At 38.4% G+C, this 19,153-nt stretch overlaps 1 protein-coding gene across 2 annotated transcripts in view; it reads left to right on the forward strand.

Annotated features, from left to right (window-relative positions):
- Window positions 1-278: 278 nt before the first annotated feature.
- Window positions 279-19,153, forward strand: part of topbp1 (DNA topoisomerase II binding protein 1) — a 20,219-nt gene continuing 1,344 nt past the window's right edge. The window contains exons 1-26 of one of the 2 annotated variants that reach the window (XM_024279995.2): window positions 279-700; window positions 1,100-1,193; window positions 1,277-1,411; window positions 1,488-1,631; window positions 2,178-2,359; window positions 2,582-2,775; window positions 3,861-4,037; window positions 4,113-4,270; window positions 4,357-4,520; window positions 4,806-5,044; window positions 5,130-5,455; window positions 5,529-5,701; window positions 7,130-7,341; window positions 7,414-7,703; window positions 7,785-7,970; window positions 9,030-9,148; window positions 10,836-10,959; window positions 12,490-12,639; window positions 12,710-12,797; window positions 12,865-13,057; window positions 13,125-13,354; window positions 15,173-15,321; window positions 15,399-15,492; window positions 15,593-15,756; window positions 17,030-17,158; window positions 17,231-17,320. In XM_024279995.2, the coding sequence (XP_024135763.1) occupies window positions 1,107-1,193; window positions 1,277-1,411; window positions 1,488-1,631; window positions 2,178-2,359; window positions 2,582-2,775; window positions 3,861-4,037; window positions 4,113-4,270; window positions 4,357-4,520; window positions 4,806-5,044; window positions 5,130-5,455; window positions 5,529-5,701; window positions 7,130-7,341; window positions 7,414-7,703; window positions 7,785-7,970; window positions 9,030-9,148; window positions 10,836-10,959; window positions 12,490-12,639; window positions 12,710-12,797; window positions 12,865-13,057; window positions 13,125-13,354; window positions 15,173-15,321; window positions 15,399-15,492; window positions 15,593-15,756; window positions 17,030-17,158; window positions 17,231-17,320 (4,197 nt within the window). In that variant the 5' untranslated portion in view covers window positions 279-700; window positions 1,100-1,106. The remainder of the gene's footprint in view (window positions 701-1,099; window positions 1,194-1,276; window positions 1,412-1,487; window positions 1,632-2,177; window positions 2,360-2,581; window positions 2,776-3,860; window positions 4,038-4,112; window positions 4,271-4,356; window positions 4,521-4,805; window positions 5,045-5,129; window positions 5,456-5,528; window positions 5,702-7,129; window positions 7,342-7,413; window positions 7,704-7,784; window positions 7,971-9,029; window positions 9,149-10,835; window positions 10,960-12,489; window positions 12,640-12,709; window positions 12,798-12,864; window positions 13,058-13,124; window positions 13,355-15,172; window positions 15,322-15,398; window positions 15,493-15,592; window positions 15,757-17,029; window positions 17,159-17,230; window positions 17,321-19,153) is intronic. The other variant, XM_024279996.2, reaches the window with a different exon arrangement.

Consider the following 19,153-nt stretch of genomic DNA (forward strand, 5'->3'; position numbering starts at 1 on the left):
TCTCCTTAGTTTGTTTACATTAAAAGTGGGGTCATCTGGACCCCCCAAGACAGTGCGCTGAACTTTTTTTTATCTTTGATTTTTGAGTTTCACTAATGTCCATGACAGACATAAAATCCTGTCCACCTTTGTCATGGAAGGAATCACATATCAATATGTGGTTGGAGTCAACTGGACCCCGAAGGGAGCGGAAGGGTTAAAAGATCTAACATTTAACTGAGCGGGTGAGTTTTACACTTAAATATGTGCGCATGCGCACTGGCCGTAAAGAACGAGCTCTTGATTCCACTCGGACGCATTACGGAGTAACACCGGAAGTTACGCCGAAAGGCGCGAATAATGTCAACAAATAACTGCATTTCATTTTGGCTGAGTTTTTCTTTTTATTAGTATTAAGCTGTGTATTTATGTCAATGTATTTATTATTTACTGGAAAAAGAGAGTGTTTAACACTAACTTTACGAATGTAAATTGATACTTTAGTATTTTTCATTTTTTTACAAAGTCATGACAATTTGAATGTTAGCTAACCCGATGTGACGTTTTCTATTTAGCTAGTTTTGACTTAGAAGTGAAAGTATCACTCTAGCAATTCCTTAAAACTTTTTAAAAGTTATGTTAAAATTACACTGGAATCTTGATTAAATACTATCTGTATTGCAGCCTTTTTAGAGGACTAGTTTAAGCGGATTTGTAGAAGGTAAGTAGTTACCAACGTTCTATTGTGTAAGGCTAGTTCTTGGGTTCTATACTGTATAACATTTTGTCATATTGACGGGGATTTTTTTTTTTTGGTGTGTTTTTTGAACCAATTGGGGTAATTTTACTTAACATTTAGCTAGAATAAAGAACAGCTAGCGCCAAGTGCTAACATATTAATTAAGATATTAGCTGACTCTACTGTCCCAGATTGTAGCAGCTTCCTAAATGCTACATTTATTATCGTGTCCACAATTAAAATTATACTTTTTAGGCTTTTGTCCTCACTGTTTAATAAAATTTACCTTTTAAATATGTTTATTTGCCTTTATTTTTTCCTGAATCTTGAGAAAGCTGCTCAAATAACAACGTTCCAACTTTTATTTTGACTGTTGTGTAGACTCAACATGTCCAAAGTGGAAAAGGAGCGCTTCATTGTGAAGTTTGTGGAGAGTAAAAGATCCAATACAGAATATGCTGCTAAAGCCTATGAGGTAAATACAACTGTATGCTCCTTTCTGCAGAATTTTCCCCCCTAGATGTTCATTTATGTATTTTTGTTGTCATATTCTAACAGGCCATTTTGGAGCTGCAGTCTGAGAAGTATTTAAAGAAGGTTAAAGAGGAAGATGTTTTAAAGATGGAAGAGAAGGACAAGTCTCTGTTTGTTTTCAGCAGTTTTACAACTAAAGCATTTCTGCACTGCAAGAAGGTTTGTTAGTGAAGCCAAAATTCTTAAGAGGATTCCTTTGAACTCTTGGAAATGATTCTTTCTCTGTGCCGTGCAGCTTGGCTGCAGAATCGTGAGCCCCTTGGTGGTGTTGTACTGCCTGCAGCAGCAGCGCTGCGTCCCAAAAGCAGAGAAGCCCGTCTATAACATGGCCATGGCTGATGTCACCATTTCCTGCACCAGCCTGGAAAAAGCTGCACGAGTGAGTCCTAGTCATTCTTTAAAAAAAAGTTGTTGCTGTTTTGCCATTTTATTATAGTTGTGTAATTTTCATGTATTGCACGGATATTTTAAAGTTTTAAAAACTAGTTTACTGGTTTGATGGGACACAAATTCATCAAATCTGTGGATTATTTTCCCTTTAAAACAGACAAATTTATTTGGCACATACAGCTTTTCTGTTTGTTTTTTGATGCAGAGAATATAATAATTGAATTATTGACATTTCTACTTTTGCTTAGATCAAATCGCCAGTTGTGCAAAAACTGTTTTTAGCAATTAAACGAATAGGAACTTTTCTTTAAAATAAAGTTTAAATCAAAATCTAATCATGAACTCATAAACTGACATTAACCCATAAGAACCAAAACACCTTTTTCTTTCAAATAAAATCATTGTGGGGTGTACTGCAGGCTAAATGGACCACCAAAACACAATTCTGGTGTTTTTCTGTTACGATGATTTTACCATAGGTTTAGTATCTTCATCCCTAACAATGTTAATGTTTATTTTTTGTCTCACTCTGCAGGTGGATGTGATGGATCTAGTGCAGCTCATGGGCGGACGGGCCTGTCTGGATCTTAATGTGTCCGTCACACATTTAATTGCAGGAGAGGTTGGAAGCAAAAAATATCTGGTGGCCGCCAACTTGGGTAAACCCATCCTCTTACCCGCATGGGTCAAAACCTGCTGGGAAAAGTCTCAGGATTGGTATGAAAGTCCCTGATTCATTTGTAGTAATATTTTTTTATGTTATTATCACATATGCGCTCATTTGTGATCATTATTGCATAAAACTTCATTCTAAAAGCTGATAGTTTTTTTTTGTTCCTCTTTTTACAGTTTTTCACTCCCACATGAGTAGCTTACAGCTTTTTCATCAAATAAGTTATACATTTTCCTGTAAATTTACATTTTGTATTCTCTCTTCAGTCTTTTTAGATACACAGACTTGCCTCTGGATGTATATTTGTGTCCGGTGCTGATGGGCTGCACTGTTTGTGTGACGGGCCTGTCCAGCGCAGAACGCAAAGAGGTGCAGCGCGTCTGTGAACAGCACGGCGCCAAATACACCGGCCAGCTCAAAATGAATGAGTGCACGCACCTCATCGTCAGTGAACCAACAGGTGAGACCTGAAAATATTTGAAAATATTTTACAATGGTTGAAAAAAACCTGTATTTTTAAAGCAGTTACCAGTTTAATTTAGTTGTTTGGTTTAGATATTTATTGTTTATATTTAAAGATCGACCAATTGATATAAAATCACGGGCATGAAAATTAATGAAGCAGCTGTTTTTGTGATATTGGGCAATGTAAATAAAATTGAATTGAATTACCTGATACGTTGTTATCTTCATAAATGCTCACTAACATGCTTACTAATTGTTTAACATATTAGTCATTTTTTTTGTCATATTCTAAAGTTAATATTTAACCTTTAAATAAAAAGTTAAAATATATATATTTTGTATATTAGTGTATTTTACTCTAATACACATTACTGCTATTTTACAAGCTTTATCTCCCAAATATTGTCATGATGAAAGATGTTTTTATCATTATAATCACACGATAATTCGAATAGAATAGTCTTTATTTGTTATTGTACACTCGTGCAGAAGCAAGAACAAAAAAATATAAGGAAAAGTATAAAACAAAGTGCTAGATTAAAATAATCTTCCTATTAAAATGTATATAAATACTAAAATAAATCAAACTAGATCAATTTACTTTCACTTTCTGTCAACGCTGATGCTGTGCTAATAATAATGATGCAACAATTCACTTCCACCACAATTCAGCTCAAACCTCAACCTAAACCTCATAGTTTTGTTTTTGTTTGACATAAATAATTTGTGTATTATTAAAAAAAAAAAAATCTGAAAAATCGTTTTAAAATTTGATAAAAAGCAAGAAACAATGAGAATCATAGTGAGCCTGTTGTGATGTCAAAAAACAATATTAAATTTAGCACATCACACAGTTTTGCACTTTCTTAGTAAATAATTGCAGAGAGTAGAGATGCAACGATTCACTTTACCCACAATTTGGTTCAATTTTATAACAGATGTTTCAGTTTTAAACAGAGAACTAGCTTTAGAATTAACCTCTTAGTTGGTTGTTTTCCTGTAATTCTTTTAAAAGTGTTTCATTATTAAAAAAATAGATTTAGTAATACCGCTCTCACAACTTGTGGTGTTTGGTTTCAGGTCAGAAGTACGAGTGCGCTCGTAAGTGGAACGTGTACTGCGTGTCTCTGCATTGGCTGTTCGACAGCATAGACAAAGGTTTCTGTCAGGACGAGAGCCGGTACACGGTGGAGCGCCAGGCGTCACACACCAACCGACCGCACACCTCCACCCCCACTGGCAACGGAACGAAAGAAGGCAAGACTCAACATTCACTGTTTACGCCTTAAGAGAATGTTTTCTACAAACACAAAACGTGTCTGCCTCCTTTAGACGGTCCTTCGCTTTTGGGCTTGAGCAACATTTCTGTCAGCACCAGCGTGGCGGTTAACGACACGGCCTTCACCATCAGCCGCCTGGAAACGGCGGACCCCATCGAGGGTTTGGATCTCACGGTTTGTCCTGCTGAGGATTTACTGGACGGCTGTAAGGTAGATCGCTGTTCGTCAGCTCACTTTTACTGTCAATGCTCGATTGAAAGTGAAGGGTGTAACGTTGTGCGCTTGCTGTTGCACAGCTGTATTTGTGCGGTTTTCCACTGAAGAAGCTGGAGAAGCTGCGGCGTCTCGTCAACAATGCCGGAGGTTTGCGTTTCAACCAACCGAGCGAGGAGCTCACACACGTGGTGATGGGAGAGCTGGACCAGGAGCTCAACAAGTTTCTTCCTAAAGCAGTTTATAGGTTTGGCAAAAACATTCATCTCCTTTGTGTCTCGAAATCTTTAATGTTTTAAATGTGATTTCAAGGGTTGTGCAGGTAAATTTAAAATTAAATATGGGATTTTTCTTCAAGCACTTTGTCACCATTTTTCTGTCATATTAATCCTAATATTTAACTATTTTATTTTGTGTTTGAAAATGAAATCAAGTTTGGTACAATATAGAGAAACCATAAAGTTTATCTGTTTAGATCCTGTAACACAGATCAGGTTTGGGGGTGAAGACTCGGTTCTTGTGTTCTTCTCAGACCTCACGTCGTCACCGTGCAGTGGCTGCTGGACAGTTACTCCAGAGGCAGACTCCTCCCTGAAGCCGAGTACTTGCATCCCGACTGTCTGCCTCCCGACTCTACACCTGTGCCCGCCGCTCACGTGGTGAAGCCTCGGCTTTCTGCCGGTCCACCTCTCTCCAGCCCCGTCACGCCCAAACAAAGCCGGCTGGAGGAGGACCTGCTCTCCCAGTACATGGATGATGATCCCACCGTGGGTACGGATCTGTTATTGAAGACTTATTTGAATAAATCGGGCTCACTCGGTTCAGTGGATGTGACGGTAAATGTTTCGTCCTCCAGTTGACATGCCTCCACCAGCTGCTGATTGCAGCAGCAGGAAGTCTGTCGCTGCAGAAGTTCACCCTCGGCCTCCCAGCCTCTCCAGAGGAGCGGAGCAGGACTCGACTCTGCAGGAATTCTGCGGGACCGAACTGTTTTCTGGGAAGTCTTTTCTTTTCGTGGGCTTTGGCGGCGAGGCCGAGGCGCAGCTTTCCTCGCTGGCGATTGAACACGGAGGAAAAGTGCTGGCTGGCCGCTCTCGCGTGGTGGCCGACTACGCCGTGGTTCCTCTGCTGGGATGCTCGGTTGAGGCCACAGTAGACGAGGTGGTCACGGACACGTGGCTGGTAAGAACAAAACCTCGTCATGTTCCTCTGGAAATCCTGGATTTCTCACATGTTCTTTGGCGTTCCGCTCCAGGCCGTGTGCGTGGAGAAGGAGAGTGTTCTGGCGCCGTCCTCCAACCCGCTGTTCACGCCTGTGGCTGTGAGGGAGGGCTGCTTTCCTCTGGAGGGCTGCGTTCTCTCAGTCAGCCAGTTCATCGGAGCAGAGAGGGAGTCTTTGATCGAGCTGGCCAAGCATGTCGGAGCCGAGTAAGATGAGCTGAATGTTTTCATTAACAGTCGGGCTGATCCACTATGATTTATCAAATCCAGTCGTCTTTAAATTATAATTATGCTTTTTTTTGACAAAAACCTGTCATTTTCTAGGACATAGTTTCTGCAGAGCGGCAGGAGTTCATTAGAAATTTTCCACTAAATTGTGGGCAGGACTTTTGATGCAGAGTAAGCCTGCCCTCATTTCCTATCATCCTTTTTTTTTTTATACACTTTCTTCCATCTGGTACCATGTTCCCAGGGTTTCGGACCTTTGATTTTACGAACAGCATGGGGGGGTCTCTAACCAAACGTCTATATGTGACGAGTTTGGGATGAGAACGAGTTCCTCCTGCTAGCTAACACCGTAATACTTCTGGTGCATCAAAAATGGCGAGAGATGTTGGAGTTATCCAGCCGTACAGTTTCAGAGTTCCCATGGGGTCTTAAAAAATCTTAAAAGTATTGAATTCATGATTTTGGAAATACCGCTTTGAAAATGTCTTGAATTATTATATCTGAGCCTTAAATGTTTTTCTTTTTTAATCTTTTTAAATGAAAATTTTTTTTTAATTTTAATTGTTTTTTTTACATTTCTTTTTTTAAATTTTTTTTTTATTATGATTTTAATTCCTTTTTTAATTTATTTTTAAATTTTTGTAATTAATTTGTTACGTTTCTTTTTAAATTAATTTAAATGTAATTTAATTTATGTAATTTAAATTAATTAATCATTTTAAAATTTCTTTTATAATTTTTTTTTTATTTTTTTGTTTTTTAATTCCTTTCTTTATGGTTAAAAAGTACCCCTCAAGGCAACACCAAGAATTAAATTTTTGTTAAGAAGTAAAACACTGAAGTTTTCACCATCTCCACCTCTACAAGCGTTTTAAAATGACATTTTTTTCGTCTGCTCCTGAGCCTCAACAATTTGAATGAAGAAATACTCAGAAAAATGACTCAAAACATGTTAAAAACACATTTTTATTGGAGTCGGTCTTTCAGAAAACTATGACAAAATATCCAGTTTGTAACGTATTTGTATTTGTATTTGTAACGTTAAAAATATTCTGAGCGGGCCACAAGCTCCCTGCTCTGCTCCTAGTAGACAAAGAGATCCATGAACGTCTTTGTTTTCCTTGTCCTTTATCTGGCAAAAAATATTTGTACGACTGAATAGCTCGAATATTTTTGTGAACTTAGGTTGTGAGGGGCTGTAAGCTAGCAGGAGAGTGCACAGACGGGTGGGGTTACTCCAACATTTCCGCCCACATCTCAGAGATGAATTTCTAATGAACTCCTACCGCTCTGCTTTCTACATTTTTTTGGCTCAAAAAAACGTTTTGAAAATAGATTAAAAAATGATAATTCTAAAGATTAAATCTGTGTCTTTTAAAGTGGATCCTTCTCTTTTGTCTGCTTCAGTGTCCAGGATTACTTTGTGCGCTTTGCCATTAAGAAGAAGGGCATGGTGGCCAGCACTCATCTGGTTTTGCAGAGTCCAGACGGCACAAAGTACCAGGCAGCAAAGAAGTGGGGCCTCCCGGCTGTGAGTATGCTCTGGATTCTGGAATCGGCCCGAACGGGACAGAAGGCAGCAGAGGAGAAGTTTCTGGTTGATCTGCCTCCTTCACCAGGTTCAGAGTATTTGTGTCTGTGGAGATTTATATTTTGGATTATCTGTTCTCTGACGTTCTCCTCCTCTACAGAGAGGGAGGACGAGAGCTTCGTTGGCGGTTCCCAGAAACCGGCTCCGGCGGCTCGTAACTCTCCAGAAATCCCTCTGCCGGGTCCGCAGAGCGGAAAAGCTGTCACCCCTCTAGATTTGGGTCGCTTTCAGAGCAAAGTGTTTCGCTCCGTTCTGGATGAGATGAAGCCCAAAGACGGGCTCGGCACTCCCAAAGAGAGCAGCAAAAGAAAGGAGGCGTCGCTGCAGCTGGACACGCCCTCCCGCTTCCTCAGCAGAGATCAGCTCTTCCGGCCGTCCTTCAACGTCAAGGTTGGGATTCATCAAAACCAGAAGAAGGAAGACGTCATTACTATATTGATGTGAATCTTTTGTGTTTTTTTTCCTCCTTAGGATGCACTCGGAGCTTTGGAAACGCCAGCCGGGAGGTTGAAACCCGGCGAGAAGGCGGAGACTCCACTGACCGACGTCGTCAACAGGAATCTGAAAGTAGCTTTGGCTAATAGCTCAAGGAATAATATCTCAGAAATGGAAGCAGTTTCTGCAAGCCCCCAATTGGGAAAATGCACCAACGAGGAGGTAAACTCAACATTTTCCCGCTGAGTATGTTGTTTAGTTCCTTTTGTGTTTAAAGTCCCAATCCCATCATCCTTTTAAAAGACTACAAACCTTTTAGAGGTAAGTTTTAGTAAGGATGTCCCAATCCAATCACTTGATCCGAAATCAGGCCCAATCACGTGGATGATGACTCAATCGATATCGGTTATTTAGTTTAATGTTATTTATTTTATGTATTAGTTTGTTTCACATGCACAGTGGGCCAGAACGGGCCAGAATTAGCCCAAATCTTTTTTTCATCTGTAGTCCCTGGACAGAACATTAATTAAATACACAAGTAAAAAATATAAACATACATTATGACCAGCTCTTTACATTTCTACCTTATTATTCGAGATAAATACTCCACTAGAAGTCTGGATGTCATGAACAGATCACGTACATTTTCTCACATGACTAATTATCACCTATATTTACTAAACAATAGCTATTTTTTTCCTATTATTTAAGTTACTTCACAAAAGTGCTATTTAAGTGTTAATGTTCATTTGACATTTATTATTTTTTACTTTTTTAATTATGATTATGAAGTTTTTAACCAAAATCCCACAACCTAAATATCTTAAAACAACATTTTTCATGGTAATTTGAAGCCTCTATGTCCAAAATCTCCTCTGAGGGGGCGTGGCTTCTGATGCTCCACCCCCGATCCCCCTCCCTGTGTCTCGCCAGCGTAAATCTTCACCGCTGCTACATAAAAATGTCATCAATATGAGAAATGTCCAACAGTATGGCACTGATTCGGATGTCGGCTCGGTCGAAGAAGTGAAGATCTTCATGGATTGTATTCCGGTTCAACAAAAAAGAAAAATAGACACAAACTGATCAATAATAAATAAAGTTTAGCACTAGAGGTTCGTTTCTGTTTGCTCAGCTGTTGGACAGGACAAGTTAAAAAATAAATAAATACATTTCTTAATAAATGTCCTTCATATTCAGAAAAATGCCTCAAGAATATGATAAAAAAAAACACAGTTTTCATCAGAGTGAGTCTTAAAAATGACACTTTGTTTTCCTCAGAAGGAGCCACAGAAAGAAGCCGGACCGCTGGTGGGAGTTGTGGTCTGTGTGGGAAAGAAGCTGAGCAGAATGCAGACTGAACTGAACGCCGTCGCCGCCTCGCTTGGAGCAGACTTCAGGTTTTTGACTCTTCATTACTCAAAACCATTCATACTTATTTCTGATGTTCTGTCACTTTTTCTTACACCTTCAGCATGAAGCTTTCATAAGGTAGTTTAACTAACAACTTTACTTCTTTCTATTGTAAAATGTTTACCTTTGGTCTTTTAATAATGGCATAAATTCCTCATTTGGCTGGTTGAATCCGAGGCACACGAACAGTTTTGACTGCAGCTTTATCTTTAGATCATCTACATCTCTCAACGTCCCAACATTACAATCACGCATTCATTATATATCACCTTTTCAATGACTAATAAGATTGACTTCTCATTCATGTTAGGCTGCAGTGAACCACACAACAAGCTCTTTTATTCCAAGTTCCTTTTAAACGTGTTTTAAAAATTCAATTTAAGACATTTGATCAAAACTTGTCTTTACTGCTGATGCCTACCCTTTTAAATCTTGTCTTTTAACATCAAAAGTATGTCAAAACTTTGAAATTATGAATTTCTCTGTTGTTGTTTCATCACATTTACTGTTTTATTATATTTATTCAGTATATTTTAGAGGAAAACTCTGATTTTAGTTCATTTAAGGTGTGAATTCACTTATTAATTTGTTTCAGCATTTTGGTGAACATGTTTAAACTAACAAAAAAGCTCAAATCAAACCCCTAGAGCTGCAGAGAGCATAGATTATTTAAAGAAAAGGCTCAAAACCCATATTTTTAACCTTTTATTACTTTTATTAGATTATTTTCATATTTATTTATCTATTTTATCATCCATCCATCCATCTTCTTGACCGCTTCCTCCCTTTCGGGGTCGCGGGGGTGCCGGAGCCTATCCCGGCTACTGATGGGCGAAGGCGGGGTACACCCTGGACAGGTCGCCAGTCTGTCGCAGGGCCTCAATCACACACACATACACTCTCACATTCACACCTAGGGACAATTTAGAGTCACCAATTAACCTATGAAGCATGTTTTTGGACGGTGGGAGGAAGCCGGAGTCCCCGGTGAAAACCCACGCATGCACGGGGAGAACATGCAAACTCCACACAGAAAGGTCCCAGCCGGGATTCGAACCGGGGCCTTCTCGCTGTGAGGCAAGAGCGCTAACCACCTGCGCCACCGTGCAGCCCTCTATTTTATCATGTTTTATGAATTTTCACTAGACTACTAATAATTTATTTCAATTAATATTCCTTATTTCAATGTTTCATTGTTTATTTGTTTTTACTTTTATCAAAAAACAAGCTTATATAAAAATTGATTTAATTTAGTTTGTCGTCTCTTCTGCTAGCTTATAGCACCTCACAAGCTCATGCTAATATTAGCGTAGAACAAAAACGGCGAGTGGTATCAGAGCTATCATGAAGTGCAGTTTAGAGTCTGATAGCGATGCTCAGACGAGGAAAACAAATCTGTTTGTTTTTTTAAGAATTGTAGCGGAGAAGGAGACTTTAGCCCCGCCCATGGCTGTTGAGTCACAAATCTGAGTTTTTTCGAACCGCCGGTTTTCGACTGAATTTAATCCATTACAATTTCAATAAAGAAAAAGTCAGTTTTAATCTTAAATTATTTGGTATATGTTCTCCATCATGAGAAAAAAGAGCATTTTAAAACACGATTTTCTTTAGATTATGACGATATATTTATTTCATGAAAATGAAATCTAACCCGTTTCTTGTTTTTTTTTACAGGTGGGCTTTTGACGACACGGTGACGCACTACATCTACCAGGGCCGGGTGGGCGACAACAGCCGTGAATACAAAGGAGCCAAGGAGAGGGGGGTGCATGTGGTCTCTCAGTGCTGGCTGCAGGCCGTAAGTTTCCCTCCAGTTGTTGTTTATGAAGTGTGTGATAATAGGTCTGCTTCAATTAGTCGACTAATCGACGACTAATTTAATAGTCGACTAGTCGTTACTTTACATTACATGTAGTCAGAGTGTAGTAAAGGTGTGAGCCTTCAGCACCAAAAAATTCTCTTTTTTATATTTGAGTCAGTGAGATCAAAACTTTACTCATACATTGTTCCTCGTTTTAGATACTTAAATATATTATATTTTCATATTTTATTGTAATTTTCAAAAAATATATATTTCAGCTACATGCCAATTTTTTTTTTTTTTTGGCTGATTTGTCATCTACTGAGGTTTTTTAGGCTAACTTAAGAGTTTAGCGTCTATTTTAGCAACATGCTAATGTTTTTGACTAATTTTGTGTACTAAGGAATTTTCAGCTATTTTGGTGTTTAGCTAGTATTTGAGCACTGTGCTAGCTTTTTGGCTAATTTGGCATCCACTGAGGTTTTGTATGCTAATTTGGAGCTAAGCTAATATTTTAGCAACATGCTAAAATTTTTGGCTAATTTGTTATCTAATGAGGTTATATATGCTAATTTAGAGTTTAGCTTATATTTTAGCAACAGGCTAATGTTTTTGACTAATTTAGTTTACTGAGGAATTCTAGGCTACTTTGGAGTTTAGCTAGTTATTAAGCGAGTTAGCTTTTTGGCTAGTTTGTTTTCTACTGAGGTTTTTTATGGTAATTTGGAGTTAAGCTAATATTTTAGCAACATTTATACATTTTTGGCCAATTTGTTTTTTACTGGGGTTTTTTATGGTAATTTTTAGTTTAGCTTCTATTTCAGGAACAAACAAACATTTTTGACTAATGTAGTTTACGGAGGAATAATCTGCTCTTTTGGAGTTTAGCTAGTATTTAAGCAACGATATAGCTTATTTTTGGCTAATTTGTCATGTACTAAGGTTTTTCCTTTGGCTAATTTGGATTTGAGCCCATATTTAAGAAACACGAGTTAGGGATTTTTACTACAAATTTTTCAGAAATGTTGGTCAATTTCAGCGCTCTTTCATAGTTCTTCAACTGAATTTCCAGCCTTTTAGCAAATTTAATTTAATTTAATTCAAATTTAATTCAAATGTAATTTTGCAAATAGTTTTACATTTTCAGCAAACCCCTACAGGAATTGAAGTAAATTGCATCATCATTTTCAGCAAAAAGCTTCAACATCTTTAGCAACTACTTTCAGCAAAAGCATTCACACTAGCATTATCACAGGTAATGCAGCTTTTCTAGTTTTTAGTTTGTTTAAAGCTAATGATGGTTAAGATGTGTGCTTCACATCCAGTTTACGCAATACCTGATTCGTTGACTAATCTGGAAAAATAATCAGTGATTAGTCGACTATTAAAATAATTGTAGCATCCCTATGTGATGAATATGTGTCAGTTTTCTTTATTCTATTATGTAAAAATACTAATTTTAAAATGAATTGTTGACTTAATCGGACAAAAATGATCCTAAGATCTCTTTAAACGTCTCTGGTTTAGTGTGCTGATGAGCAGAGGCGAGTTCCAGAGTCCCTGTTTCCTTTCACCTACAACCCTAAGATGAGCCTCAACCTGAGCCAGGTTCCCAGCAGCTCCCAGAGATCTCCACCTCTAACACGAACACAACGGAGAGACGCTGCTGCAGCCAAGGTGTGTGGAAACGTGGCCGTCATTTACCCCAAAGCTCTCGTTTCTGAAGCGAGCATTCTTTGGTTTTTAGCTGAGTTTTTCAGAAGAAGCTCCAGATCTGCGCCGTGTGAGTGATGGAAGCGTGGAGCCGGAAGATCTCGATCACTCAGAGAGGACAGGTGGGTTTCCCCTCAAATCTGTGCTGGTTTGAAAGAGCGGCGGAACTGAAGTGGGTTTGATGTTTAGATACTCTGGAAATGAGGGAGAACCTGCAGAAACAGCTGCAGGAGATCATGTCAGCCACCAAACTGACGACAGGCAGACGCACGTCCGTCAGGCTGGCGAGGATGGGGTCAGGCGGCGCCGACTCGGGCCCCCACACACCTGAAGGGAGCCGAATGGGACGGAGTGGAAGCAGGAGAACTCTGGAAGCGCTCAGGTAAACAAACCGCTTCCAGGGGGAATCTGCTGTTCTCTGGTGGTTCCTCAAACGTCGATGTCTCCAGAGTTTCCAGGGAAGCAGCTCTAGACGTGAACACGGAGCCGTCGCAGAGCGAGCAGATCGTCTGGGACGACCCAACAGCCAGAGAGGAGAGGGCCAAGCTGGCGGATAACCTGCAGTGGCCCGGCAGCCCCTCGCAGTACTTGGACCCCCTCGCGCCCCCTCCGCCCTCCACGGCAGAACCCGGACCACAGATGAAGGACTCCATGACCGACTCCGAGCTGGTGGAGATGGGTTAGTGCTGTTTCTTAAAACGTAACCACGACGACTTTAAGAGCCTATGAAAGCTCTATTCAATCATCTTTTAATCTATTTTAAAAGATATCTGAGTGTTTTTTTTTAGATACAATTATGCAATTTTTAACCAAAATAAAAATCAGAGCGACAGAAATTCACCTCTGAGTTTTGAGCACAAACTTTTGTACTTGTGGGCCACAAAGGTCTCTAAAATCTGATAGAATGGTCGGACCAGGAGCACACAGGTGATGTGTTTTGGTAATCCACCTCATAAGAGAATGAAATAACCGGAAATCTAGATGGAAACCTGCTTTCATTTGGATTGAAAATAATATATATCTATTTTAAAGCACAACATTTCTGAGTTTTTTTTTTTTTTTACAAAACTGTGACTTTTTTATGTTAGTACCAATTGCACCAATGGGTTGATGTCCTTCAGGGAAAAATATAAACTTAGAGAAATGTGTTCATGTTGTGCTGCAATGATTGAAAAAACTACTCTGACTTGGGAATCGTACACAAGCGTCAGAAAAAAACAACAAAATCTTCAAAAACTAAACGAAATCAGATTAACTTTCTGCAGCTAATCAGAGGTTAATGTAATTGTAGAGCACATTCTAGGGTTTACGATGGAGCATTAGGTTGAGTTTACAAAATAAGTAAATTACGACTTTAAAATCTCATAAATATACGAGAAAAAAGTCTGAACTGCTAAATTACGAGAATAAAGTTGTATATTTGTGACTAATTAAGTCACAAAACGTTTTTTCTTTTAAATTTAGGTGTTTCGAAGTCGGAAATGTATCACTTTAAATCTCGTAAATTCCCAGGAAAAAGGTAATATGTTTATGGGAAAAAAAAGTCCAAATTTTATGCGTAATAATTAATAAGTTTAAAGGGAAAAAAGGAATACATTTATAAAAAAAAATTAAAAATTTCGAGAAAAAAAGTCATATATTTACAGCAATAAATTCATATGTTTATGAATAAAAGTTATAAACTTTTGAGAAAATAAGTAGTAAATTTAAAAAAATAAGTCATATTTTAGGGAAAATAAAGTAATATATTTTCAAAAGTCATACATTTTTGATGATAAAAAGTTTTACATTTACGAAAAAAATTCATACATTTATAATAAAAAAGTCATAAATTTACGACAAAAAATAGTCATAAATTTATTAAAAAAAGTCATAAACTTTAGAGGAAAAAAGTAGTAAATTTATGATAAATAAGTCAAATTTACAGGGAAATAGTCATAAAGTCATAAATATATTTAAAAAGATACATTTTGATTAAAAAGTCATAAATTTATGATAAAAAAAGTCAAACTTTTGAGAAAAAGTCGTAAATTTATGAAAAAAGGTCATAAACTTTCAAGAAAAAAAATCATACATTTAAAAACAGTAATACATTTACAAAAAAAGACAAAATATGTTTTTATATATATATATATATATATATATATATATATTTTTTTTACATATATCCTCCATCATGAGAAAAACGTAACAAGATGTTAAACACAATTTTGGACCTTTAATAATATTTAAAATAAGAAGATAAATCAAATTTGGTTGATTTAAGCTTCAAAAGAAATGTTTTTTTTTTCACTTTTAGATAATTGTAGGACTTTTTTGTGTCTAACTTTAACAGTTATATATTATTAGTTTATTTTAACACTTAAATCCCTATAAAATGGCTTAGTGACTACAAGTTTTCATAACTAGTCTTTTAGTTCCAGACAGAGAGTATATTGATGTATTTGCAGATATAGTACATACTGTAGTGACTGTGTGAGTGTTCTGGTCTCTACAGCTGCCTGCGACGTTATTGACCAGCACATGGGGCAGAAGCTGATTACCCCCCCGTCAGAGGAGGCAGACGACGACATTCTCACGCCTAAAGCTCCCAGCATCGCTTTTCCTCTCGCCAAACCTGCAGTAGCGCCCGAGCCTCCGAAAGAGGTTCACATTTAACCAGAAGAAGAAAGGTTTTCAAATGAAAGTGACGTTTTAGTAAAATGTTCTTCCATTTATGTCAGGAGGAGAAGAAAGAGAAGCAGCCCCCCAGGTTTCAGATGTCGTCCCTCAGCCCTCAGGAGCGCATCGATTACAGCCACCTCATTGAGGATCTGGGTGAGTCTCAGATCCTTGAGACGGACAAAAGCTCTCCATGTTTTCTTTTCTTTTTCCACAAACTCAACATATTCGAGCACTCCTCTTTTTCTGCCTGTAGGGGGCATCGTTCTGGAAAAGCAGTCGTTTGACCCCAGCTGCTCCCACATCATCGTTGGGAGTCCTCTGCGTAACGAGAAGTATCTGGCAGCGATGGCAGCCGGGAAGTGGATCCTGCACCGATCCTACCTGGAGGCCTGTCGCTGCATGGGCGGATTCATCCAGGTGAGGAAGTCCTCACCCATCCTGACAGTTTTGATTAGCTTCTGTTTCCTCTGGGATCATAGGGAAATATTACAAAACACATGAATATTTCTTGTTCTTTATTCATGAGTTATTTTAAGTTTAAATTGTTTTTGCAGTACGGAGGACATTTCTATTTATGCTAAACATCGAGCTAAAGCATCATTTCTGAGGGACAGTTCGCCTCTTACACATGTTTTTGTCCAGATGATGAAGCAAAAAATAAAAAAAAAAGCCAGCGAAAAGTTTCCATTATCACTTTTTTTAAAGAAAACCTGCAGTTGTTACATAAGGGATAATACCGGATGAAGTGTGTATTTTGAGAAATGAACGCACTTTGCGGACGCGAAGTGCGTTCATTTCTCATAATACACACTTCATCGGGTATTATCCCGCCTATACCACAGTCATTTACAAAATAAATACATATTCAATCAATATTTAGTACTTTATTCTTGTTATTTCTTCAGTTTAGCTCATTTTTTTCCCCAAAAGTGGACTATTCGATAGTACGTGATGCGAATTGTTGTCATGGTGACAACAGTGCTGGAAGCCGACCCAGATCTCACTTTTGAAAGGAGGACCTGGACAAATGTGGATTTTTTTTCGTCTTTTTCTGAAGTTAAGCCTTTAGTGAGCATCTAGAACGTAAATCGTCTCCGTGGAAACTCCCTCTTGTGGTGAGACAGGACACTACACCAGCGTGAAACCCCAGTTTTTGTCCAGATGATGAAGAAAATATGTTTTAAAAATAAAACCTCAGTAATGAATATTCACCCAGACTACAGTATAATAAAGTTAAATATTTTTCTGCAACAAAAATGTTTCAGATTTATCCTTTAAATTTTTATTTTTTTTTGATTTTTTAGAAAACTATCTTGTATTTTGCTTTTTTTTTTCAAATCTTGTGATTTTTCACATTTAATGAGCTCCGATGAAAGTTTGTGTTTGTTTTCCATAACGATGGAGGACTTACAGATAAAAAATACAGTTGAAAGGGAGCATATTTGTTAGCAGTGGGTGGTAAGCTAACAGGAGAGCACATAAACAGAGAACTCTCAGCAACAGGATGGGAAGACGAATTCCTAATAAACTCCTGCCGCTCTATTAACATGAACTATGTTCAAAAAAATGACATAGGTTTGTTAATTTTGGTCAAAATCATAATAGTTATAATCATAAGAATGCTTTGAAAACAGATGAGATGAACGGTTCTTTAAGACATCTTATGTTTAAGTCTGTCTTTTCGGGTCAGGAGGAGGACTTCGAGTGGGGCAGCAGCTCCATCCTGGACGCGCTGCCGTCCATCACCTCGCAGCAGCGCAAACTCGCATCCGCTGCCATGCGCTGGAGGAAAGCTCTGCAGGGAAGTAAAGAAAGTCAGGTAGGAAGACGCTCACATCCGTTCACATCTAATGTTTTTCTTTATTCATGACGTGAAGGTTTGTTTCCCCAGGGAGCCTTCAGCGGATGGACGGTCATGCTAAACATCGACCAGAGCAGAGAGTCCGGCTTCAGGCGGTTACTGCAGTCCGGCGGAGCCATGGTCTCTATTTCTTTACTTTTATTATTCTCATGAAATAAGTAAAACAGTCTCATAACAGTAAATATCTTCATTTCTGAGGGAAAATTATTTCTGAAAGTTACAATTACAAAAAATGTTCAGCTTTGTCCTCTAAAGTTCTTATGAGTTTATGATCTTTATTATTTATTTGCAGGATACTATTAATGCTAACTAGCAAATGTTTTTAATGGAAACTTGTTGGAGGTAAATGATGACGTTTCATTTAAATGCTCCTGTTGACTGAAGCCAGAGCTCAGCTTTTACTGCATGTGAAGTAAAGTGACTCCAGCAGCTCAAACTGGTGCTGGAAGTGAAATGTAAAGGTCACCGGGTCAGGCTGAGCATGATTGCTGTGGTAGTGCGGTACCTGGGAGCTCACCGGGACGTGACGTCGACCCGTTCAGCCTCCTGCTGAGAAAGTGGTGCAAACCTGGAATGTGTCTTTTGAAGGGAAATGTGTTCAGCGAAGCGTTAAGGTCACATTTCCACCGTTTTTCCGTGACCTTGATGGAGTTCAGCAGCAGACTGACATTTACAAAAAGAAGCAAGGTTATCCTGAGAGGGAAAATCTGTTAGAAAATATCACCTAACTTTAATATATTTCTAAGGTGAACCTCTAAACTTATCCTGACAGGTTATTCATCATTTCAGTCATAATTTGCATTTTTTAATAGAAAACAATGGAAATCTGCTTCACTTGATGCTCACTGTTAAAGCTTTTTGTCATGTTTGCTAATCCTCAGTTTACATTTCCAATGCAAATGCTGCATGTCCTCATTATTTGGCTGCATTTAAGTCTTTAAGTGGTTTATTTTCATTTGCATCAATGAAGGATGTTCTCTCTGTGGCTGCGAATGGGAAGAAGAACGATTAAATGTCTCTGGAAGCTTCTGATAAAGAAAAGCATTTTAAAAAAGTCGTTTGTTTTAGGTTGAAGAAATAAGGAAATAACTCAAATGAACAGAAATCACAACCCCTCCCCCACCTTTTTTTACATTGGTTTTATCTCCATAGCAACCATGTTATTTCTTGGTCACCTTGCGGTGGCGACCAAATCTGTATAATTTTTAGAAGAATCTGTGAAAGTAAATTTTACGATTTTCTTGGCAACGGCCGTTTTTATTCTTTGCTAGCCACGCCCACATTCCTAACTCGTTCATATCATGTAACCAAACACTATAAAAATCAACTTTATTTGGCTGTTGACCTCTATAAAGGGGGCTTTTTAATTCCTGAAAATATAGTCAAAAGCCGTATGTGTGCTGCCCCCCCTACAGGTTGAAATGAGGTATTACAGTTGAATTTTGTGACTGGTCAACTGGTGTAAGTCCCACGTCATTTCAGAAGTTTCACGTCATGCTCTGCAGTTCCAGTATAAAAGCCCCGCCCATCCCTTGTTCTGTAACAATAGGTTGTTATCGTGTTAGCTTTAGCATAGCTCGTAGGTGAATTCCTTTTAGTCAGCAAAAATCTACTGGCTTGAAAAACGTTTAACTTGGAAGTTAGGCAACAGTGGTTGAGTGCAATTAGCATTGAATGCAGCGAACTCCATCCTCGTGATGAGATTTGCAATGGAAGTTTCACTCTGGATTGTTAGCTTAATACGTTAGCCTTTATTAGCATATGATGCTAGCGTCATTTTACCACACAGAATGTGGAGAAGAAAAATACTCAACCTGTGGAGATACTGGCAAAAAGTTGGTACTATTCTCCATGTTAAAGACGCAGAGCGATTACGTTACCTCAAGCTAACCTCACTGTCAATCACAGATCCAAACCACACCTCCCCCGCTCAGCCCGCCCCCTTTTTTTTTT

This window comes from Oryzias melastigma, linkage group LG20 (genome assembly GCF_002922805.2).
Source record: "Oryzias melastigma strain HK-1 linkage group LG20, ASM292280v2, whole genome shotgun sequence".
Classification (NCBI taxonomy): Eukaryota; Metazoa; Chordata; class Actinopteri; order Beloniformes; family Adrianichthyidae; genus Oryzias; species Oryzias melastigma.